Here is a 22,745-nt window from a genome sequence, read left to right as displayed (position 1 = left end):
ATGCCCCCTGGTGGGCATGGATTTGATCTTGGTTTTACATTTTCTCCATCCAAACCAAGACATTCTCTGGCTTAATGCGTGGATCTGTGATATACCCAACAACACCGTGGTGGAGAAGCACTGAACCGCTGACAGTACTTGATTGTGGATTTGAGGATCCCAGGAGAGGCCACTGCAAAACAGCTGGACAGGAATAGTGAACTGCACACATCTCACACCTACATGAACTGAGTCCCACAAGATATCCATCCTCTGGGTGATTGGACATTTAAATGATCTTCCTGTTTTTACTTTTAAAACGGTGCTGCTTTAGAGATTCTAGGATATGGCTCTTTGATATGCAAAAATAGCTCTGAGATAAGAATTGCTGGATAATAGGGTATGTGCATTTTCATAAACAGATATTGCATTTGCCTGACTAACAATGAGATGGAACATTGTCGTGTGTTTAGCACCTATTCGGTTTTTTTTTTCCTTTCTGTGAATTCATAATTTTGCACATTTTCCTCTAGGGCAGTCTATGATTTTTAGCAGTTATTTATGTTTATTTAGATGCTATTCCGTGTTGTAAATATTTTTTCCCAATCTGTGACCTAGTTTTGGTTACTCTATCATGTCTTTTGATCTCAAGTTTTAAATCTTGTTTTTAAATTGAAGTACAGTTCATTTACAATATTATATTAGTTTCAGGTGTACAGCATAGTGATTCAATATTTTTATAGGTTATACTCCATTTAAAGTTATTACAAGTTAATGGCTATATTTCCCTGTCCTGTACAATATATGCTTGTTGCTTATTTATTTTATACATAGTAGTTTGTACCTCTTAATCCCTTTCCCTTATCGTGCCCCTCCCCTCTCCCCTCTTCACACTGGTAACCACTAGTTTGTTCCCTATATCTGTGAGTCCTTTTCTGTTTTGTTATATCATTCATTTATTTTACTTTTTAGATTCCACATATGAGTGATAATATAGAGAGTATTCGTCTTTCTCTGTCTGACTTATGTCACTAAGCATAATACCCGCTAGGTCCATCCACACTGCTGCAAATGGCAGATTTTCATTCTTTTTTATTGCTGAGTAACATTACAGTGTGTGGGGGGGGTGTGTGGGTGTGTGGGTGTGTATCACTTCTTCTTTATCCATTTTTCTGTTGATGGACACTTACACTGCTTCCGTATCTTGGCTATTGTAAATAGTGCTGCTGTGAACATTGGGGTTCATGTATCTTCTCCAATTAGTGTTTTCATTTTCTTCTGATATATACCCAATAGTGGAACTGCTGGATTATATGGTAGTTCTATTTTTAGTTTTTTTTTGAGGAATCTCCATACTGTTTTCCACAGTGGCTGCACTGATTTCCATTCCTACCAACAGCGTAAAAGGTTTTTTCTTTTTTCCACATCCTCACCAACATTTGCTATTTGTAGACTTTTGGATGATAGCCATTCTGACAGGTGTGAGGTGATATCTCATTGTGGTTTTGATTTGCCTGTCTCATAATTAGCGATGTTGAGCATCTCCAGATCTTCTGTCCATTGATGTAAGTGGGGTGTTAAAATCTCTTACTATTATTGTATTACTGTCAGTTTCTCCCTCTATGTCTGTTAATATTTGCTTTATATATTTAGGTGCTCCTGTATTGGGTGCATATATGTTAACAAGTGTCATATCCTCTTCTTGTATTGATCCCTTTATCATCATATAATACCCTTCTTTGTCTTTTGTTACAGACTTGGTTTGAAAGTATATTTTTTCTGATATTGGTATTGCTACCCCTGCTTTCTTGTCATTTCCATTTGCTTGAAATATCTTTTTCCATCTCCTCACTTTCAGTCTGTGTGTTTCTTTAGCTTTGAGGTTAGTCTCTTGTAAGCAGCATATAGATGGGTCTTGTTATTTTTGTCCAATCAGCTACCCGATGTCTTTTGATTGGAGCATTTAGTCCATTGACATTTAAAGTAATTATTGATAAGTATGTACTTATTGCCATTTGTTACTTGTTTTACAGTTGCTTTTGTAGTTCTCTGTTCTTCCGTTCTCCGTTTAGTTTCTTCCCTTGTGGTTTGATGATTTTCTTTAGTGGTATGCTTGTGTCCCATTCTCTCTCCTTTTTTGTGTAACTATTGTAGGTTTTCGATTTGTGGTTACACAGGAGCCATATATGTTTACCTATAATAATATCTATTTGTTTTAACCAGGTAGTCATTTAAGTTCAAACACATTCTAAAAGATCTCCACTTTTCCTCGCCTCCCCCACATCTTGTGTTTTTGATGTCATCTTCTACTACTTCATGTTTATCCCTTTACTGATTATTGTAGTTATAGTCAATTTTACAATTTTTTGTCTTTTAATCTTCATACTAGCTTAAGTGGTTGATCCTCAGCCTATACCATATATTTGTCTTTACTGGTGGGATTTTTCCTTTCCTCTAGATTATTGCTTCTTGTTATAGACTCTTCTTTTCCACTTAAAGAGGACCCTTTAACATTTCTTTTAGGGTAGGTTTAGTGCTGATGAACTCAGTTTTTGCTTGTCTGAGAAGTTCTTTAACTTTCTTTCAATTCTAAAGGATAATCTTGCTGGGTAGAGTATGCTAGGTTGCAGGGTTTTCCCTTTCAGCAAAGTTTTAAATTTTAATTTAATTTAATGTATTGGTCTATCCTTTGCACTTTGTACTTTTTGTATCTTAAGACTGTGTGTATAAAAATATTCAAGCAATATTATTTATGGCCACAAAATTTTTAAACTGCCGCTAAATACTTCACACTACCCTACCTGTTATGGGCTTAATTGTGTTTCCAAAAATTGTTTATTTGAAAAATAAAAATTTATTTGACTGCACCAGGTCTTAGTTGCAGCACACGGGATCTTTGCTTCAGCATGTGGGATCTTTTAGTTGTGGTATGAGGAATCTTTCTGGTTGTGGCACTTGGGATCTAGTTCCTTGACCAGGAATCAAGCCTGAGGCCCCCTGCATTGGGAGCGCAGTCTTAGCCACTGGACCACCAGGGAAGTCCCCCAAAATTCATTTGTTGAAGTCCTGACCCCCCAGTACCTCAGAATGTGACTATATTTAGAGATAGGGCCTTTAAAAAGGTAATAAAGGTAAAACAAGGTGTTATGGGTCAGCCCTAATCCAATGTGACAGGTGTCCTTATAAGAGGAGATTGGGACCGAGAACACCCAGACTGAGGGACAACCATGGGAGGACACAGGGAGAAGCGCAGCCATCTGCAAGCCGAGGAGAGAGTCCTCAGAGGAAACAAACACTGCTGACACCTTGATCTTGGAATTCTGGCCTCCAGAACTGTGAGAAAATTAATTTCTGTTGTTTAACCCACGGTTAAACAGTCCATGGTACTTTGGTATGGCAGCCCTAGCAGGTTAATACACTACCTTAAATTGCAGCCATTCAAAAGTATAATTATGAGATTATGAGAAATATGGAAAACCTTGGTATGGTAAGTGAAAGATAAAAAGACAAAAAATTATGTGTGTCTCAGAACCATATAAAAAGAACATGTCTGTGGACAGAGACTGGAAGTCTATATGAAGCAAAATCGAGCATTTACATTAGAATACCAGAATTATGGACAACTTCACTTCTTTTAAAATTTGCTTTATTGTTGCTAAATTGTATATATACAGTATTGTTCCTTAAGAAAACCTTTAAGTTAGGGATAGCAATTACATATATCTAAGCAGTTCAACCATACTGGCTGCTTAAGAGTGAAAGGCAGAGTAAATTTAAGATCCATTTCAGGGCTTCCCTGGTGGCGCAGTGGTTAAGAGTCCGCCTGCCGATGCAGGGGACACGGTTCTGTGCCCCGGTCCGGGAGGATCCGACGTGCCGCGGAGCGGCTGGGCCCGTGAGCCATGGCCGCTGAGCCTGCGCGTCCGGAGCCTGTGCTCCGCAACGGGAGAGGCCACAACAGTGAGAGGCACGCGTACCGCAAAAAAAAAAAAGATCCATTTCATATTTAGGTTATAGACCATTTCTTGAATTTTATAGACTGTGAGTCATGTTCCTAATGTAAGTCCATGGGGCCAGCGATGTCATGACTCTGCCTGACTTCCTGAGGATGAATACCCAGCCTCCTCACCCTTGGCAGGACCATTCTGAGGGATGATCTACACCCTCTGAGTCCCCAGCAGAATGGACTCCCAGTTGCCGACGGGGGGACCTGCTCGTTAATGCTTAATGCCCCTTGATTTCTCACCTCCCTGACTTGGTTCCTGAGATCACCTCACAGATGACCCCTTGAACCTAATCCTTGACTGGGGTTGGCTTTGGGGAGGAATCAAACCCCTGTACTCCCTCTCATTGTTTCTATCTCAGTTAATAGCGAGTATACTATCCATCCATTTGCAGTTGACGCTGCATTTCCCCCTCTTTCCGTCTGCATCTCCGTCTCCCTCCTCTGGGTCCCCCAAGAGAGTGCGAGGATCGGTCACCCCCGGACGGCTGCGGCTGGCGACTGACACCGGTCTGCACGGCGCGGGCTGCCACTGCAGACAGCGCTCGCTCCTCCAGGCCGCAGGGGGGCGCTGTGGGGCAGAGCGGCCGCGAGTCCCAGCGTGCACCGCGCCTGCGCTGGGCCTGCAGGTCGGCGAGGAGCGGCGGGGTGGGAGGCCGCAGTTGCCGCTGCCGCACGGAAGGTGCCGCGGGCAGCCGGGACTCCTGGCTTGGCTGTAACCCGGTCTGGGGCCAGGTGGGACCGCGAGGGCCCATGGCCGAGCCGGCTCCGGTAAGAGGGGCTCCCCGCGCGGACGCCCGGCTCGGGGATCTGGGCGGGTCCTCGGGTTCCGGCTCGGCGGGCCGGCATCCTGGGGTCCTCCCGGGGCGGAGGCGGACGGGTGGGGCGGGGTCTGAGGGTCGCGCTTAGCGCCTGCTGTGAGGTCTGGACCCTGAACTGAGCCGGTGAACGCCGCCCCTTGGGCTCGTCCGTGTCCAAAGCCCTAAACAAAGCCGATCGTGGAACTGGCGGAGTCTGGGCCGGGGGCGCCTGTGCGTGAGACGGGCGGATGAGAGAGAGGATCGAAGTTGGTCTGGGGCCGGCAATGCGTGTTAACTAGTTCAGCCAGTTTTACATTATAGTTACTGAATTTAGAACAAGTGTTTGAAAAGATTTAAGATTCTGAATGGTTGAAATGATGGTTGGCAGGGACTTAAATGGCAGAATTTAACGCTAACGTGTTGAAGTTTGTGTTGAGTGTAAGAAGGAAGGAGGACACGTTGGAAGGAAGAAGATATAAAAACCTAAGTAGGGTACACACTATTTGATTATTTAGTGTTTTGTTGAAATTGAGGTTTTATGTTTTTCTCTATAAGCTTACATAATGAGCATTTTTTCAGATTACTAAATGAATTCATGAGATCATTACTTTTAAGATACCGTTAACAATCTCAACAAAAACCATAATTCCTAGGACTAAATATATAAAAGATATGTAACACCTTTTTTTTTTTTTTTTTTTTCGGTACGCGGGCCTCTCACTGTTGTGGCCTCTCCCGTTGCGGAGCACAGGCTCCGGACGCGCAGGCTCAGCGGCCATAGCTCACGGGCCCAGCCGCTCCGCGGCATGTGGGATCTTCCCGGACCGGGGCACGAACCCGTGTGCCCTGCATCGTCAGGCGGACTCTCAACCACTGCGCCACCAGGGAAGCCCCTGTAACACCTTTATAGCAAAAATTATTAATAACAGGCATACCTTGGGGATATTTTGGGTTTGGTTTCAGACTGCTGCAATAAAGCAAGTATCACAGTAAAGGAAGTCACGATTTTTTTGGTTTCTCATGCATATAAAAGTTATGTTTATACTGTACTGTAGTGTGTTAAGTGTGCAGTAGCATTAAGTCTTAAAAAACAATGTACAAACCTTAATTAAAAATACTCTGGCTAAAATTGCTAATCATTGTCTGAGCCTGGAGCAAGTTGTAATCTTTCTGCTTGGTGGAGGGTCTTGGCTCCTTGTTGATGGTTGCTGACTGATCAGCGTGGTGGTTACTGAAGGTTGGCATGTGGCAATTTCTTAAAATAAGACAACAGTGCAGTTTGCTGCATCAGTTGACTCTTCAGGAGTCATTTCTCTGTAGCATGCAATGCTGTTTAATAGCATTTTACCCACAGTAGCACTTCTTTCAAATTTGGAGTCAGTCCTCTTGAGCCCTGCCACTGCTTTATCAACCAAGTTTATGTAATATTCTAAATCCTTTGTTGTCATTTCAACAATCTAAATGGCATCAGCAGGAGTAGATTCCATCTGGATAAACCACTGTCTTTGCTCATCCATAAGAAGCAACTCCTCATCTGTTAAAGTTTTATCATGGGGTTAACAGCAATTCAGTCACACCCTCAAGGCTCCACTTCGAATTCTAGTTCTCTTGCTGTTTCCACCACATCTGCAGTTACTTCCTCCACTGAAGTCTTGAACCCCTCAAAGTCATCCATGAAGGTTGGAATCAACTTCCAAACTCCTGTTAACATTGATATTTCAGCTTCTTCCCATGAATCATGAATGTTCTTCGTGGCATCTAGAAGGATAAATCCTTTCCAATAGATTTGCAATTTACTTTGCCCAGATCCATCAGAGGAATCACTATGTATAGCAACTATAGTCTTATGAAAGGTATTTCTTAAATAATAAGACTTAAAAGTCGAAATTACTCCTTGATCCATAGGCTGCAAAATGGATATTGTGTTAGCAGGCATGAAAACAACATTAATCTTATATATCTCCTTCAGAGCTCTTGGGTGACCAAGTGCATTGTCATTGAGCAGTAATATTTTGAAAGGAATCTTTTTTCCTGAGCAGTAGGTCTCAATAGTGGGCTTAAAATATTTGGTAAATCATGTTGTAAACAGCTGTGCTGTCACCCAGGCTTTGATGTTCCATTTCTAGAGCACAGGCAGAGTTGATTTAGCATAATTGTTAAGGGCCCTAGGATTTTTGGAATGGTAAATGAACAGGGGTTTCAACTTATAGTCCCCAGCTGCATTTAGCTCCCAACAGAGACTCAGCTTGTCCTTTGAAACTTTGAAGCCAGGCATTGATTTTCCTCTCTAGCTATGAAAGTCCTAGAAGATATCTTTCTCCAATATTAGGCTGTTTTGTCTATATTGAAAATCTGTTGTTTAGTATAGCCACCTTCATTAATTATCTTCGCTAGGTCTGGAGAACTTGCTGCAGCTTCTACACCATCACTTGCTGATGCACCTTGCACATTTATGTTTAGGGGACGGCTTCTTTCCTTCGGCCTCATAAACTGTGCTCTGCTGGCTTCACACTTTTCTTCTGCAGCTTCCTCACATGTCTCAGGCTTCATAGCATTGAAAAGAGTTAGGACCTTGCTCTGCATTAGGCTTTGGCTTAAGGCGATGTTGTGGCTGGTTTAATCTTCTCTCTAGACCACTAAAACTTGCTTTGTATCAGCAGTAAGGCTGTTTTACTTTCTTATCATTTGTGTGTTCACCGAGTAGCACTTTAATTTCCTTCAAGAACTTTTCCTTTGCATTCACAACTTGGCTAACTGACACAAGAGGCCTCGCTTTTCAGCCTGTCTCAGCTTTCCATGTGCCTTCCTCACTAAGCTTAATCATTTCTAGCTTTTGATTTAAAGTGAGAGATGTGTGACTCTTCCTTTCACTTGAACACTTAATAATGTAGGGTTATTAAGCGGCCTAATTTCAGTATTGTTCTATCTCAGGGAATAAAGAGGCCCGAGGAGAGGGAGAGAGATGGGCCAGTCCGTGGGGCAGTCAGAACACACACATTTTTTTTAATAACTTTTTTTTGATAAATGTATTTATTTTTGGCTGTGTTGGGTCTTTGTTGCTGCTCGCGGGCTTTCTCTAGTTGCAGCGAGCAGGCTTTCTCTAGTTGCAGCGAGCAGGCTTTCTCTAGTTGCAGCGAGCAGGGGCTACTCTTGGTTGCAGTGTGCGGGCTTCTCATTAAGGTGGCTTCTCTTGTTGCGGAGCACGGGCTCTAGGTGCGTGGGCTTCAGTAGTTGCAGCACACGGGCTCAGTAGTTGTGGCTCACGGGCTCTAGAGCACAGGCTCAGTAGTTGTGGCACACAGGCTTAGTTGCTCCACAGCATGTGGGATCTTCCCGGACCAAGGCTTGAACCCATGTCCCCTGCATTGGCAGGTGGACTCTTAACCACTGTGCCACCAGGGAAGTCCCAAAACACATACATGGATTGATTAAGTTTGCCGTCTTATATGGGCATGGCTCATGGCACCCAAACACAATTAAAATGGTAACATCAGGGCTTCCCTGGTAGCGCAGTGGTTAAGAATCCGCATGCCAATGCAGGGGACATGGGTTTGAGCCCTGGTCTGGGACGATATCACATGCCGTGGAGCAGCTAAGCCCGTGCGCCACAACTACTGATCCTGCGCTCTAGAGCCCGCGAGCCACAACCACTGAGCCCACATGCCGCAGCTACTGAAGCCCGCACACCTAGAGCCCGTGCTCCGCCACAAGAGAAGCCACGGCAATGAGAAGCCTGTGCACCGCAACGAAGAGTAGCCCCCGCTCGCCACAACTAGAGAAAGCCCGCGCACAGCAATGAAGACCCAACACAGTCAAAAAAAAAAAAAAGGTGACATCAAAGATCACTGATCACAAATCACCATAACAAATACAATAATAATGAAAAAGTTTGAAATATTGTGAGAATTACTAAAGAGTGACACACAGACATGAAGTGAGCAAATGCTGTTGGAAAAATGGCACCAATAGGCTTGTTCGACACAGGGTTGCCACAGACCTTCAGTTTGTAACAAATGCAGTACCTGCATTTTTTACAAAGCACAAAGCACAGTAAGATGAGATATGCCTGTAAACAGGAGGTAAATCATGCCCATAAATGGGAAGACTAAATATAATAAAGATGATACTTTCCTTCCAAGTTAATATATAAATTTACTGCAACTTCATCAAAATGGCAGTAAGATTTTTGTAAATTATATAAACGGATTCTAAATTTCGTTTGGAAAAATAAAGGTCAAAATATGATGCCGAAAAGAAGAATAACGGGGACTTGCCCTAGCAGATAATAAAATTTACAGTAAATCCATAGAATTAATAGGGTACTGTTTTGTGCAGGGGTAGACACATGGAGCAGAAGAAACCCAAAGAGGACCCCAGAGCAGAGTACTGAGTTGAATAGTGTCTCCCCCAATACATGTACTTCCCCGAACCTCAGATTGTGACCTAAATAGGAGTAGGGTTGCTGCAGATGAAATTCGTTATGATGAGATCATACTGGAGTAGGACAGGTTCTTAATCCATCATGAGTGGTGTCTTTATAAGAAGAGGAGCAGAGTCACAGAGACCCAGACACACAAAGGGAGAAGGCCCTGTGACAGTGGAGGCAGAGATGGAACTATGCAGCTGCAAGCTGAGAAATGCCACATATCAACAACCACCACCAGAAGCAAAGGGAAAGGCATGGAACAGATTCTCCCCTAAAGGCTTCAGAGAGAGCATAGCTCTGCTGACACTTTGATTTCAGATTTCTAACTACCAGAACTATGAGAGAATAAATATTTAATGTTTTAAGCCGCCAAGTTTGTGGTACTTTGTGACAGCAGCCCTAGGAATCTAATTCGGAGAACTTCAGAAGTGGTGTTGGGACAACTGACTTTTCCATTTGGAAAAAAACATTAAGGTAGATCATTGCTGTATACCATAAAAAAATTACGTTCCAGATAAATTAAAAATCTAAACATGAAAAGTAAAACTTAAGTCTTTTGGAAGGAAATGTAGGATATCTTCATAATCTTAGCGTAGAAGAAAATTTCTTAAACCACAAAGGGCAAAATGAACTAAGAAAAGATTGATATATTGCATTACAATTGAAAATTTATATACAATTAAATATAAGACAGCTTAAGTAAAAATAAAAGCTAAGAGATACACTAGGAGAAAGTATTTGTAAACTAATGTAGTCAACAGTTAATACACAAATTATATAAAGAAATCTTAGAAATGAAAGGACAAATAACCCAGTAAAAATACAGGCAAAGGATATGAACAGGCAGTTCATAGAACTAAAAGCAAATGGTCAATGGATAAAAGCATGAATTAAAAATTGTGACATTCAGACAATGGAACACTATACAAAATTAAAATAAATCAGTTCTATGTATATCAAGATGGACAGATCTCAAAATGTTGCATGAAAAATGCAAGTTGCAGTATAATAAAGCATTTGTGTATAAAAGACAAAGCAATACTATATATTATTTATAGATACATATGTATATTAAAAACATGAGCTGAAAACGTACCACATGCATCAACATGGTTGTGTCTCAGAAGGGAGGTGAATAGGACCGAGTGTAAGAATAAGATTGAAGTGGGGACCGAGGGGGCTTTGAGTTTTATCTGTCAAATTCAATTTCTTGAGAAGGAAATCTGAAGAAAAAATGTTAAATTTGTTAAATCAGTGGTAAATACTCAGATGCTTGTTATAATGTACTCTGTAATTTTTTGGATCTTTCACACTTCTGAAGATTAAAGAAATAAACAGTGAAGGCTTTTTGAGCATTTTTGGAAAACATTTTAAAAGTAATGAGTTCTGCCATCATACATCATATGCATTTCTAAAAATCACAGTGCAATGCAAAATCATGCAGTAAAAACCACAGAGCTTATGGGAGAAATGGGGTTAGGTACACAACACTCAAAAAGTTTGTCAGTGACAAGTTAAAAAGAAAAGATAGAAACAATAAAAACAGCACAGTTTTATGCATGTTAAATGATTAAGAAATAATTACCTTAAAAACAATCTGAAATTTGCCTGTGGAAGTGGGTGTAAGAAGGGATGGAGCTTTTGAGTTATTGTGAAGTAGTGGAAGGGACATTATCTGAAATTAGATGGAAAGTTGTAACACCAGGTGTGAATAGGTAGGGCTCACCACAGGGTAATCTGAGGCAGCTGGTGCTTGAAGGGTATGCATGTGTGTGCTTTGTATATTCCTATTCAGTTCAGTTCTCATAGTAGCAACCAGAACTCTAAAATCCCTAGGAATGAATCTGTCAAGAATTATATAAGATCTATATGAAGAAAACAATAAATTTTACTAAAGAAAATAAAAAATCTAGATAAATATATGTTTCTGGATGGGAAGATCCCATAATTTAGAGACCCACTTCTCTCAAAATTAATTCATATACTTAGTATATTCCTATCAGAATCCCAATAGAATTTATATAAATTTGACAAAATATTTCTCCTGTTTATTTAGAAGAGAAAATAGACAAGGAAGGTCAAGACAGTTTCCTTTAAAAAAATGATCAAGGTGGTGGTAGATGGCCATATCCTCTTAAATAGCAAATCATTTGATAAAACTATAGGAATTAAACAGTCCAGTATTGGAGCAAGAATAGACAAAACCACCAGTGGAACAAAAATATAACCAAGTATAAATGGAAAACTAGTTTATGAAAAAGCAATCCCAACACAATGGTAAAAGAATCATCAGTAAGTTTTGTGACAATTTAATATCTCTTTGGAAAAAGAATTATGTGCCTTATTGTTATAATATACCAGAATATCTTTTATAATTTTAGAATAGGGAAAGTCTTCCAAATCAAGGTACTAAACCCTGAAGCCACAAAAGAGGTTCTAGTAAGTACAACAGTATGAGATAAAAGCAGTGCACGTACTTTGAAAAGAGATGGGGAAATTATCTGAGAACTATGATTGGTTCCACCAAAACCTTAATACTATTAGAATTGATAAACAAATATGGTATATTAATCGGATATAAAATAAGTTTACAAAAATCAGTTTTTTAAAAATACTAGTAGTAATGATTTGAAGTGGCAGAGGTGGTCCCATTTATAATTGTTGGGAAAACTACACAATACCAGAAATAAAGTTCATAAAAAAGATTCAGAACATTTATGAAGAAAATCATTAAGTTTATTAAAGGATAGGAAGCAAGATCAAATGAGTGGTAGAACATGTTCCTAGATGAGCTCAATCTTTCCTAAATACACATATAAATTTAATTAAAATTGAATCCCAATGTACTTTTTTTTTAAACTGGACAAAATTATTTTAGAATTTGTAAGGAAGAATGAATGTTTCAGAAATTAACAGCAGTAGCTTGACAAAGAATGGGTGTGGGGGGGCACTTATAACATTGCATAGGTACTGTAATCAGATATGTATAGATAGTATAACAATATATAGATTCACATACATGTGAAAATCTAATATATGCAAAGGTGAAGGTCAGGATTTCAGTCTAAGGAGAAAGAGTGGTGCATTTATTAGTGTTCTGTGATTGGCTGTCCATATGTACATAAATAAAGATACCAATATCATCTGTAGAATTAAGCTGCAAATCTAATTGTGAAAAAAATTCAGTAGAATATTTGTGTAATTTTTTGATTGTGACAAATACAAAAAATGAAAGTAAAAGCTGGAAACAATATGGAAAAGACTCAGGTTTTAACTAAATAAAAGGGTCAAAATTTTCTCTTTGGCAGAAGAGAAAGTCAAAATACAAATGATAAACTAGAAGAAAATGTTTGTTAACTAGTCAAAGGATTATTAATCCTAATGTAAGAAAGTTAATTCAAATTATAGGAGCCCACTAAAACGTTGAGCAAAGGATGTGAACAGGCATGCACAAAGATAAGTGGAACCCCCCCTCCCCGCCAAATATGAAAATGTTGCTAAGCCTCACAAATGAATACAAATTAAAATAATGAAGTACAGGGGACTTCCCTGGTGGTCCAGTGATTAAGACTCCGCGTTCCCAATGCAGGGGGCACAGGTTCAATCCCTGGTGGGGGAACTAAGATCCCGCATGGCTCACAGAGAAGCCTAAAAATAAATAAATAAATAAAACAATGAAATAGAATATTTTACCTATCATGTTGGCCAATAAACAAACAAACAAATAAGGTTTCAGAACATCCTGTGCTGGCAAAGGTGTAAAGAAATGTCTCTTCTTATTAGCAAGGGTAAAAGTGCTGGATTCTTTTTGGAAGGCAATCTAGTGGTATCTCGTAAACTGAAGATGTTTCTATCCTTTGATTTAGTAGTCCTCCTTTTTATTTAGCCTTTTCCTGCAGAAGTAAAACCACTAATATATAAGGAAGCATATCAGAGTATTGTTGGTAATTTATAAAGGAAATGGAAACAATATATGTGTCATCAGTGGAGTATGTGTACCCATGGAATATAATGCAATTAACAAAAAACCGATTTTGCCTATGTAAATTGACCTGGAAAGATGACATGTTAAGTGAAAGAAGTTACACAGTGATTTGTTCCCATTTTTGTTTAAAAAAAGAAGAAGAAGAAAAATGAAAGAGGTCCATGCTATACATATGCCTATGTAGTTGGAACAGGCATAGAGAAACAAGTGGAAGGGGGTGGTCATGGTCACCAACAGAACCACATGATGGGAGTCAGGGAAGGAGCAGTTCCCAAGGAAGAAGCTGCCTAACGGACAAAAACACTGTCCACTGCGAAACTCTTAAATTGATGAAAAGGAACTGGAGTTTTGAAGCCATTATGACTGCATGTGTATTATGCCTATAATTTCAGTTACCTCTGACTTTTGAGGATGTGGCCGTTTATTTCTCCGAGCAAGAATGGCGGGATCTAGAGCCATGGCAGAAGGAGCTTTACAAGCAAGTAATGAGAACCAATTATGAGATTCTTGTTTCTCTAGGTAAGAAGTGTTTAACTGTGGCTGAGGCATGGAACTGGGTCCTGTTAGGGGTTTCAGTCACTCCATACTCCTGTTTGTCAGGTAGCCAGATTTCTCAGAAATTAACTCAGAAAGGCATTTTTATGCAGAGTCTTTTGTTAATATCTGTAAGCATTGCTAATCCTTACTCAAGGGTAGATGTTGCTACATGAGAATATTTGTGACAGCATGTAATGTAAGGTGGTCAGAGATGACTAAATATATGTCAGGCTTTTAATCACGATATACTTCCAGGTTGCCATGATTTTTCAACATGGATACATACCTTGCCTATATCCATAAAGTACCCTGTATATCTTTAACCTAGGATGTTCCTACCTGTCAACTTTTACAGTGGTGTCCATATACCTCAAAAAAGCTAATGTTATTTTTCCCTGCAATGAGATTTTGGAAGGCTATACATAGGTGTTCATCCGCAGTTGTTTCTGCATGGTTACGGTAATGGTGTTCTTTTTAGTCTTTTTGCTTACTTAGTCTTTGTATTTTACTATTAAATATGGTTTTTAAAAAATCAGTCTGTTTGGAGAAGCATCAAAATGAATGATAAGTCTTTTGCCTCACCCCTCACTCAGTTAATTCCCCAAAGGCAACCATGTTAATCATTTCTGTTTTAGCTTTTACTGCAGTTTACTACAGTCTATTGTGCTTACACCTGTATTTCTTGGTTATTGAGTTTAACTCCTTACTGTGAAAAATGAGGGTTTCACGTACTTATACTATCCCTCTTCTATCTCCTTTTTCCCCCTTCTTCCGAAATTTTGATAGTTTTTTAAAAATTTTTTTAACTTTAAAAAAAATTTTATTATCTATGTTACAAATATTTCTTTCCAATTTGTTCCATACACACACACACACACACACACACACACACACACACACACACACACACACACACACACATATATTTGTTGTTTTATCTTTTGGCCACACTGCGTGACTTGTGAGATCCCAGTTCCCCAACCAGGGATCAAACCCATGCCTCCTGCATTGGCAGTGTGGAGTCTTAACCACTGGACTGCCAGGGAAGCCCCTGATAGTTTTTTAATGCCTCTGTTGGCCACCTTTATAATTTAAATAATAAACTTCTAGATCATGTTTCATGAACTTTACATTATATCTCTTTATCTTTCAGTCTACGAAGGTAATTAGTTCTCCTATATTCCCTCCACTTCTCTTGCCAGCGTCTGACATAATTAAGATTTCCAGTTTCTATACAGTGTTTCTGAAACATTAATACAAGATATTACATTATTTTCATTGTTAGTGAAGAACCAATTAAAGTAATTGAATCAATAGAGAAAAGAAAAATAATCTTGTGACATGAACCCTGTGCCACCCAAAAAGAATGTTCCAAGCATCAAGATCAAATGGATGTGGACTTCTATGGTGGCGCAGTGGTTAAGATTCCGCCTGCCAGTGCAGGGGCCATGGGTTTGATCCCTGGTCTGGGAAGATCCCATATGTCGTGGAGCAACTAAGCCTGTGCTTCACAACTACTGAGCCTGCGCTCTAGAGCCCACGAGCCACAACTACTGAGCCCACGTGCCACAACTACTGAAGCCCATGCTCCTAGAGCCCGTGCTCCACAACAAGAGAAGCCACTGCAATGAGAAGCCCACACACCACAGTGAAGAGTAGTCCCTGCTCGACACAACTAGAGAAAGCCCACGCGCAGCAATGAAGAAACAACAAAAGATCAAATGGATGTGAAGTGGTGTATCAATGTGGGTTTGGTTTGCATTTCCTTAATGGTTAATCATGTTGAGCATCTTTTCATTTGTGTATCTTCTTTGAAGAAATGTCTATTCAAATACTTTGCCCATTTTTATAGTGGGCTATTTGTCTTTTGTTGTTGGGTTATAAGTGTTCTCTATTTGTTCTGAATACTGAACCCTTATCAGATATATGATTTGCAGATATTTTCTCCGTTTCTTGGGTTACCTGTTCCTTTTTTTTTTGGTGGTACACGGGCCTCTCACTGCTGTGGTCTCTCCCGTTGCGGAGCACAGGCTCCGAACGCGCAGGTTCAGTGGCCACGGCTCATGGGCCCAGCCGCTCTGCGGCATGTGGGATCCTCCTGGACCAGGGCACGAACCCATGTCCCCTGCATCTGCAGGTGGACTCTCAACCACTGCGCCACCAGCGAAGCCCCCTGTTCCCTTTTTGATGGAGTCCTTTGAAGCACAAAAGTTTTAAGTTTTGATGAATTCCCATTTATTTTTTCTTTTGTTGCTTGAGCTTTTGGTGTCATATCTAAGAAGCCATTGCCTAATTCAGTGTCACAAAGATCCACTCCTATGTTTTCTTCTAAGAGTTTTATAGTTTTAGTGCGTATATTTAGGTCTTTGATCCTTTTTTTTCCTTCTTTGATCCATTTTGAGTTAATTTTTTCACACTGTGTGATATAGGGATCCAGCCTCTTTTGCATATGGATATCCAGTTGTCCCTACACCATTTGTTGAAAAGACTATTCTTTCCCCCATTGAATTATCTTGGCACCGTTTTGGAAAACCAATTAACAGTAAATGTCAGAGTTTATTTCTGGATTCTCAAGTCTGTTTCATGGATCTATATATGTCTAGTCTTATGCCAGTACCACACTGTTTTAATTACCATTGCTTTAGGATCAGTTTGTCAATTTCTGCAAAAAAAAAAAAAAAAGGCAGATGGGGTTTGGGGAATATGGTCATCTTAACAGTACTGTCTTCCAATTCATGAACATGGGATATCATTTCATTTATTTAGTACTTTTTTTTTTAGGACTTTTAAAATTACTTTGAACAACATTTTATGATTTGTATTGTGTAAGTCTTATGTTTCTTTTATTAAATTTTTTCCTAAGTATTTTACTCTTTTTGATGTTCTTGTAAATGGACTTGCTTTCTTAATTTTTTTTTGAAAAATTGTTTTATTTTAAAAGATGCTGAGAGTTCAACCCAGATGAAGACTGAGAATAGGTGTATGGATTTATTTTTTTAATTAATTTTTATTGGAGTATAGTTGCTTTGCAATGTTGTGTTAGTTTCTGCTGTACAGCAAAGTGAATCAGTTATACGTATACATATATCCCCTCTTTTTTAGATTTCCTTCCCATTTAGGTCACCACAGAGCACTGAGTAGAGTTCCCTGTGTTATACAGTAGGTTCTCATTAGTTATCTATTTTATATATAGTAGTGTATATATGTCAATCCAAATCTCCCAGTTCATCTCACCTCCCCTTCCCCCCTTGGTATCCACATGTTTGTTCTCTACATCTGTGTCTCTATTTCTGCTTTGCAAGTAAGTTCATCTGTACCTTTTTTCTAGATTCCACATATAAGCGATATTATATGATATTTGTTTTAGGTGTATGGATTTAAATAAAATACAGTGATTCCTTTTTTCATGAGAGCAGCCTTGGAATTCTTTTGGGGTTGAAGTCAGATTTCAGAGGGCTAATGTATATGTCACTCTGACATTTTATCCCTAAAATCCCTCAGCCTTGCCCAGCTTATCCTCTTTCTCTGATTTGGACCATCTACTAATCTCCCTTTAGCAATCCATGAAGCATACTTTTGGTTCTTTTAAATATATATATTACTGAAAGAAAGTTTTACTTGAAAATACACAGCGTAAACAGTTTTTACAGGGAAATGGGTATCTTGTAATATTTTAATTCATTCATTTCATTCATTGCAACCCCCTTCTATTCTAGCAGAACTCAACTGTATTTTAGGTTGCGATTAGCACTGTCACTGGAAGTACTTCTCAGAATATTTTAGCTGAAGCTCCAGTTCTTATTTTCATATACCCTCTATTCCCAAAATATCTCCGGTTGTCTCAGGGGTTGTCCCACAATTCTCAAAGCACAATACTGGTGAGTTTTAAGAAACCTGTGACAAAATGCAGCATTGCTAGATATATTGGGACCAAGACAAAATCAAACACAGAGTCATCTAACAGGCAGTTCTGCTTTTCTTTGTGTAAACCTATAATCTATTTTTTAAAATCTCTTCTCATACATTTTCCCAGGAGTAAATTTGAGAATTTAAAAACAGCTCATTGTGCTTTAAATTTAGTGCTCAAGGAAACCGAACTACCCTGTTTGACTTTTCTGTACAGATGATGGACTTCCCAAACCAGAACTAATATCCTGGCTTGAACAGGGGAGAGAACTCTTCAGGATCTGGGGAGAATCACAGAAATCAGGAAACATAATTTGCACCTCTGCTGATTTGCATTTGGATCCAGTTATTGAGGGACAGCTGTTTGTGGGTGAGTATTAAGAAATCAGGGCCCTGTCCTTAAGACATCCCATTCAGGTTTCTTAGCTCCAATTCTCTGACCTTGACTTCCTGTTTGACTGGACTGAGGCTTAACACCTGGTATATTCTAGAGCAAGGCAGTAAAGCATAGTTGTTAGGATTGTGGGTTCTGGATCCTGAGTCTGGATCTTGCCTTTTCCAGGTGACCTTGGGCAAGTTATTCAACCTCATAGTATTTCAGTTTCCTGACCTATAAAGTGAAGATAATAAAAGTACCTACATTATAGGATTAAATGGGTTAATGTATGTAAACTGTCACAATGATACCTGGCAGCACAGTAAGAGTTCAGCAAATATGAGGTATTCTTAGTAGTGGGGGGAGGAATAGAGACTCCTCTTTTGTTTCTTGTCATGATGGGAGAGTGAGATTTTTGGATTCTTAAGGGTCAGTATTAAAGTATGGAAAGAGAAAGTCAAATGGGAGCATCATTCCAAGAAATGTCAGTAGTTTATTTAATTTTTAGCTGCTGCTTTCAGGAGAGTAAAAGAGTTTTTCTTCACAAATTATTTTACTGTCTGTTAGCAATTCTTCCAAGAAACCTTTTTACACGGTTGGTAGGAATAGAGACGAGGAGGGAGGAACACCTGGTCTTAGGACAGCTCCTGGAGTATATGGAATCATAGTGTTAGCCAGGGCCTGTCAGTAAGACTTCCGTCATTATTTTATCTTTTTTTAAGTCTTTATTGAATTTGTTACAATACTGCTTCTGTTTTATGTTTTGGTTTTCTGGCGAGGAGGCTCCCTGACCAGGGATTGAACCTGCACCCCTTGCACTGGAAGGTGAAGTCTTAACCACTGGACTGCCAGGGAAGTCCCTGTCATTATTTTTTGACCCCAGGAATGTCTGCGCATCCAAATGGGACAAGTCTGGTGGCCCTGAGGTCATAATAATGGTGAACATTTACAGGGAACATGCAGTGTGCCAGGCCCACGCTAAGCCCTTTACCCACGTTAACTCATACAGTTCTCACAACGATCTTATGTATTGTTTCCATTTCTACAGGAGAAGGAACTGAAGCCAGAGATGAGTTTGACAAAGCTTGCACAGTGGACAAATGGGATTCGAACCCAGTCTGATTCCAAAGCTTAGGCCCTACATTTGTGACTTACATGTTCTCTTTTCAATATTATTCTAAGATAGGTCTGTTCAGTTTAGTTTCAGCAGACTCGCACCAAACTCCTGGTCATGAAACTGACCCCACTGAAAGGAGCTGCCGGTTTAGTTCAGTGGAAGCTGGGCTTCCAGGCCACCTCAGGTCACTGCTACGGCCACATAAGCCTTGGTCATGTCACAGGATGGGATACTGACTGAAGTTTTCTTTTCAATTTCAGGAAGCCAGCAAGCTGTGAAACCAGGAGAAGCCCACTGCCATTTCCAAGTAGATCCTCTTCAGAGCCAGCGTTCCTCTGAACCCTTATTAGGAAAAAGTGAAGATGTTTCCTTCAGGCCTGACCAAGTCGTCGCCCTCCTGAATCCACAAAGACATGATACTCGGGCTCTAGTTCCAGTAGTCCACAGCTCCAGGGAACCCACCCAAAGAGACACAGTCGTAAGTCCCAGGACCCTCGGTCCCCCAGGCTTCCAGGAAACCTCTGGGGAGGGCCTCCAGCACCCTTGCCCTGTCTGTGGGGAAGGCTTTTGGAAAAACCTCTCAGAGCAGCACCAGGGGAGCCACTCGAAGGGCCTGCTACACAGGGCCTGGAATCAATTCCGCAAACAAACCGAGGCACAACAGCCGCTGAGCATCCCTCGGGGACAGAGGCACTTCCGCTGTCCAGAATGTGGGCGAGGCTTCCGCCGGAAGTCGTGTTTGCTTAGACCCCTGTCAATCCACCCTGATGAGAGCCAGCTGCTGGGCAGCGAGTGTGAAGTGTACGCCCACCACCTGCGCGCGGGGTCGAGGCCTTCCCAGTGCCCCGGCTGCGACGAGCGAGGCCCCCGGGGCCCTCCCGGCGCGGAGAAGCCAGGCTCCCGGAGAGAGGGTGCCGGGGCCGCCTCCGAGCAGGCTGAGCTCCTGCGCTCGGGAGAGAAGCCGGGCCTGATCCCGGCTGGCGAGGAGCGCCCGGAGGCTCTCGAGCCCGGCCCCGGCGCGGAGAGGCCGGCCTCCTGCGGCCCGTGCGGCCAGCGCTCCTCCCCGCAGTGCGGGCTTCCAGACCACACCCACGTGCACAGCGCAGAGCGGCCCTTCCGGTGCGCCGAGTGCGGCCGGGCCTCCCGCCAGCACGGGCGGCTGCGGCTCCACCGGCGGCTGCAGTCAGAGGAGCAGCCTTTTGCGTGCCCGGAGTGTGGCCTGGGCTTCCGGCTGAGGAGGCACGGCGGCGAGAGGCCGCTCTCCTGCGGCGAGTGCGGCCGCGACTTCGCCCACCCGTGCAAGCTGCGCGAGCACCTGCGGGTTCACAGCGGAGAGCGGCCCTTCGGGTGCCCTGAGTGCGGCAAGAGCTTCCGCCTAAAGGGCATCCTGAAGGCGCACGAGCGCACGCACAGCCGCGAGCGGCCCTTCCAGTGCGCGGAGTGCGGCAAGGGCTTCACGCGGCCATCCAAGCTGGCCGAGCACTTCCGCGTGCACAGCGGCGAGCGGCCCTTCGGCTGCCCCGACTGCAGCCGCCGTTTCCGTCTCAAGGGGCAGCTGCGGAGCCACCAGCGCCTGCACACGGGCGAGAGGCCCTTCCCGTGCCCCGACTGCGGCAAGAGCTACCGCGTGAAGGCCGACATGAAGGCGCACCGGCTGCTGCACGGCGGCCGGATGCCCTTCTCCTGCGAGTGTGGCAAAGGCTTCGCCAAGCAGTCCAAGCTCGTGGAGCACATCAGGACGCACACAGGCGAGAAGCCCTTTCAGTGTCCCCAGTGCGACAAGAGCTTCCGCTTGAAGGCGCAGCTGCTCAGCCACCAGGGCCTGCACACCGGTGAGAGGCCTTTCCGCTGCCCCGAGTGCAATAAAAACTTCCGGGAAAGGGGCCACATGCTTCGGCACCAGCGCATCCACAGTCCCGACAGGCCGTTCGCCTGTGCAGACTGCGGCAAGGGCTTCATTTATAAGTCAAAACTCGCCGAACACATCAGAGTGCACACGAAGTCCTGTCGTGCCCCCAGTGAGCCTGATGTTAAGCAGAGGCTCAGCCAACTGTTTGCGATGATTGAGGCCGACTGGAGTTGAGGCCGAGGAGGGTGCCCTGCGGTGATCGAGGCCGACTGGAGTTGAGGCCGAGTAGGGCGCCCAAAGCGGTCAGCAGAGTCGGTATTGCCAGGGAGTCCACAGCCAGCGCAGCCAAACCCAAAATCTGGTAAGACAGATGGAAGGAACAGGGGCCCTTTTTTGAGCAAGAATGTAATACAGGTTAGGCATGTGAGAAACCACAAAGATTCTCATTTAAAACATCACCAGCTGTGTTTTCTATCCATTGATAGAAAACAGTGGATAGAAACAGATAGGTTTGTTCTTCCCACCATCTGAATGGGTCATTTTCCCCAATGTGCTAATAAGCTAACTCTGAAATCCCAGCTTGAATTTAGACAGCAGGAAATCCCTCCAGTACTGTTCTCAAAGCTAAAAGGATGGGGTGACTCTTAAATGTCAACTCTTCTTTTTTTCATAGTATGATGATAAGCAGGGGGTTTAACCCAGCGACTTTTGTTGCAGGCCTGATATGATAGGATTTGGTTTTGACTTATTTGTAGCTAATAGCAACAAAATGAGTTCTCCGACTCATGGTTTGTCTATGTGAATGCTGAAGTTTCACAGCAGGTTTCATAGTGATTATGCATGGTTACCCTTAAGGAAAAGCTGATAATTCAAGCAAAATTTGATTAATCTGGGTTGAAGAAAATAAAACCAAAGGTGCTAAGTTGTATGGGAGTAGAGTTTTGTTTTTTTAAATTGAAGTATAGTCGATTTACAATGTGTTAGTTTCAGGTGTACAGCAAAGTGATTCAGTTATACATACATATATACCTATTTTATTTTCAGATTTTTTTCCCATACAGGTTATTATAAAATATGAGTATAGTTCCTTGTGCTATACAGTAGGTCCTTGTTGATTATCTATTTTATATATAGTATCCCAAACTCCTGATTTATCCCACCCCACGGAGAGGGGGTAGCTAGAGTTTAGATAAGAGATTGGGACAGGAGGTAGATTTGGGAGTTCCAGAACACAGGTGCTGTTTGCAGCTGAGAGAGTGAGTGAGATTCCCAAGAGTGACTTTCTAGGCAGATGACTAAAGTCTGAGTTAAGACAAAATAACAAAGCTAAACAGCTTTATTAGGGAGCCTGACAGGCAACAACAGTTTCATGTAGAGAGTTTTCAAGGAAACGTTCAAAGTAAACATAATACAAATAGAAGTCGAGGAAAATACCCCATTTGTTACACTAGGTGAAGGCTGTGTGAGCACACAATGTTTATACCCCAGGGACAGAGTTGTACTCCATCCAGAGAATTCCTGACTTTCAGAGGGTTTATGTTTCATTTAAAAGAATGGCTGACCTGAAATTCTAGGGATGATAGAAAATGAGATGTCAGTAAACTGTAATAGACATTACTATAAAGCAATAGTTCAAGATGATTTTCTCTGGAACACTAGCTCCAAGTAAATAAGTTAAACAGTTCCCCCCTACACACACACAGAGTCTGTGACTCTCAAGAGGAAAACATAATGTATAGCATATTCTGAATATATTTGACCTTGGTA

The 22,745-nt window shown here is 41.8% G+C and overlaps 1 protein-coding gene across 2 annotated transcripts in view; it reads left to right on the top strand.

Annotated features, from left to right (window-relative positions):
• The window catches only part of ZNF786 (zinc finger protein 786), a 25,744-nt gene extending 2,999 nt beyond the window's left edge, over positions 1-22,745 (top strand). Inside the window, exons 1-4 of one of the 2 annotated variants that reach the window (XM_033863415.2) lie at positions 4,087-4,753; positions 13,586-13,712; positions 17,854-18,006; positions 19,390-22,745. In XM_033863415.2, coding sequence (XP_033719306.1) covers positions 4,736-4,753; positions 13,586-13,712; positions 17,854-18,006; positions 19,390-21,212 — 2,121 coding nt within the window. In that variant the 5' untranslated portion in view covers positions 4,087-4,735 and the 3' untranslated portion in view covers positions 21,213-22,745. Of the gene's footprint in view, positions 1-4,086; positions 4,754-13,585; positions 13,713-17,853; positions 18,007-19,389 lie in introns of those variants that run through there. The other variant, XM_033863421.2, reaches the window with a different exon arrangement.

This window comes from Tursiops truncatus, chromosome 9 (assembly GCF_011762595.2).
Source record: "Tursiops truncatus isolate mTurTru1 chromosome 9, mTurTru1.mat.Y, whole genome shotgun sequence".
Classification (NCBI taxonomy): domain Eukaryota; kingdom Metazoa; phylum Chordata; class Mammalia; order Artiodactyla; family Delphinidae; genus Tursiops; species Tursiops truncatus.
Note: the sequence above shows the minus strand (reverse complement) of the source record. Positions and strands in the feature narration are given on the sequence as shown.